This window comes from Lycium barbarum, chromosome 4 (assembly GCF_019175385.1).
Source record: "Lycium barbarum isolate Lr01 chromosome 4, ASM1917538v2, whole genome shotgun sequence".
Taxonomy (NCBI): Eukaryota; Viridiplantae; Streptophyta; class Magnoliopsida; order Solanales; family Solanaceae; genus Lycium; species Lycium barbarum.
In genome coordinates this window covers 131,483,259-131,484,386 of record NC_083340.1, presented here as the reverse complement: position 1 = coordinate 131,484,386, position 1,128 = coordinate 131,483,259, and the positions used below count along the sequence as shown (strand labels likewise).

Here is a 1,128-nt window from a genome sequence, read left to right as displayed (position 1 = left end):
CACACACACGTTTGTGTGACGTATATCTATCTTTTCTGTATCTCATGAATGCATTTTTTTTTCCGTAATTTTTCTCTGTTACTCCAGAAGCATTTTCCTCTATAATCCAAAAGCAAAGTTTTTTTGTTTTTTGGGAATCAAACTTTCCATTAATAACCAAGTGCAGAATTACAAACCCATAGCTAGCTACATCACAGCTTAGCTATCTCATGAAGTACAAGTAAACAACTGTCCAAGTTTCAGACTATGTTTCACGCAACACTAGGCTACTCAGAAGGAAAATCTATGAAAATATTGTTGCATTACTGGTGCAGCTTGTACCCTTTTGCAATCCCTTTTGCAATGTTCTCGTAGGCAGTTGACTTTCCTTCAAAACGCCTGGCATTTCTTTCAATCCAGGTAGAGTAGACACACTCAGCCAATATGATTTTAAAGGACCTGGCATGCAGAGACTTCCCTTTAGCATTAGAGATAGTCCAGTTGATATAGTGGTCCCATGTTGGAGCATTCATCTGTGGCCTTTGCAACCAAACTAGCAAATTTCCCCATAAGTTCCTGGTATAAGGGCACTGCACAAACATATGTTCCTGATTTTCATCATGCGTCAAACATAGCACACACTTTGGGTCAGCTTGTATTCCCCACTTGAGCAGCCTATCTGCAGTCAACAGTCTTCCATGGAAGTGCAACCACATAATGAATTTAGCTTTTGGTCTAGCATTGTTGTTGAATATCAGGGATTTCCATTGGACTCTTGGTAGGGTAGGCAGCAACTGCAGGTAAATATTTCTTATCAGGATATGTTTAGTACTTTGAAGATGTTGAACCTGTTGAAGAGTATGTTGAGCCTGTATTATTTGTCTCACCATCCATGACGCCTGTTGAGGTATATCAAAGTCCCCCAAATGTCTCCCTTTTATGTAGTATGTATGTATCCATCTTATCCAGAGCTTGTCTTGTTTGTGAGCTAAATCTCAACAAGTCTTTTCTAATGCAGCCACATTCCATAACTTGAGATTGATCAGATTTAGTCCACCTATAGACTTGGGCAAACATACTTTATCCCAAGCAACAAGTGCCTTTTTAGTAATAACATTTGTTCCTGACCATATGTAGCTTCGACAATAG

At 39.2% G+C, this 1,128-nt stretch overlaps 1 protein-coding gene across 1 annotated transcript; it reads right to left on the bottom strand.

Annotated features, from left to right (window-relative positions):
- Positions 1-302: 302 nt before the first annotated feature.
- LOC132637793 (uncharacterized) lies at positions 303-869 on the bottom strand. Its single transcript, XM_060354830.1, has one exon. It carries the CDS (start codon positions 867-869, stop codon positions 303-305), a length of 567 nt encoding a protein of 188 aa, XP_060210813.1.
- Positions 870-1,128: the final 259 nt, after the last annotated feature.

Bases quoted from the DNA above. Each gene is read 5' to 3' on its own strand.
- LOC132637793 (XM_060354830.1), bottom strand. From the start codon at position 869: ATGGTGAGACAAATAATACAGGCTCAACATACTCTTCAACAGGTTCAA.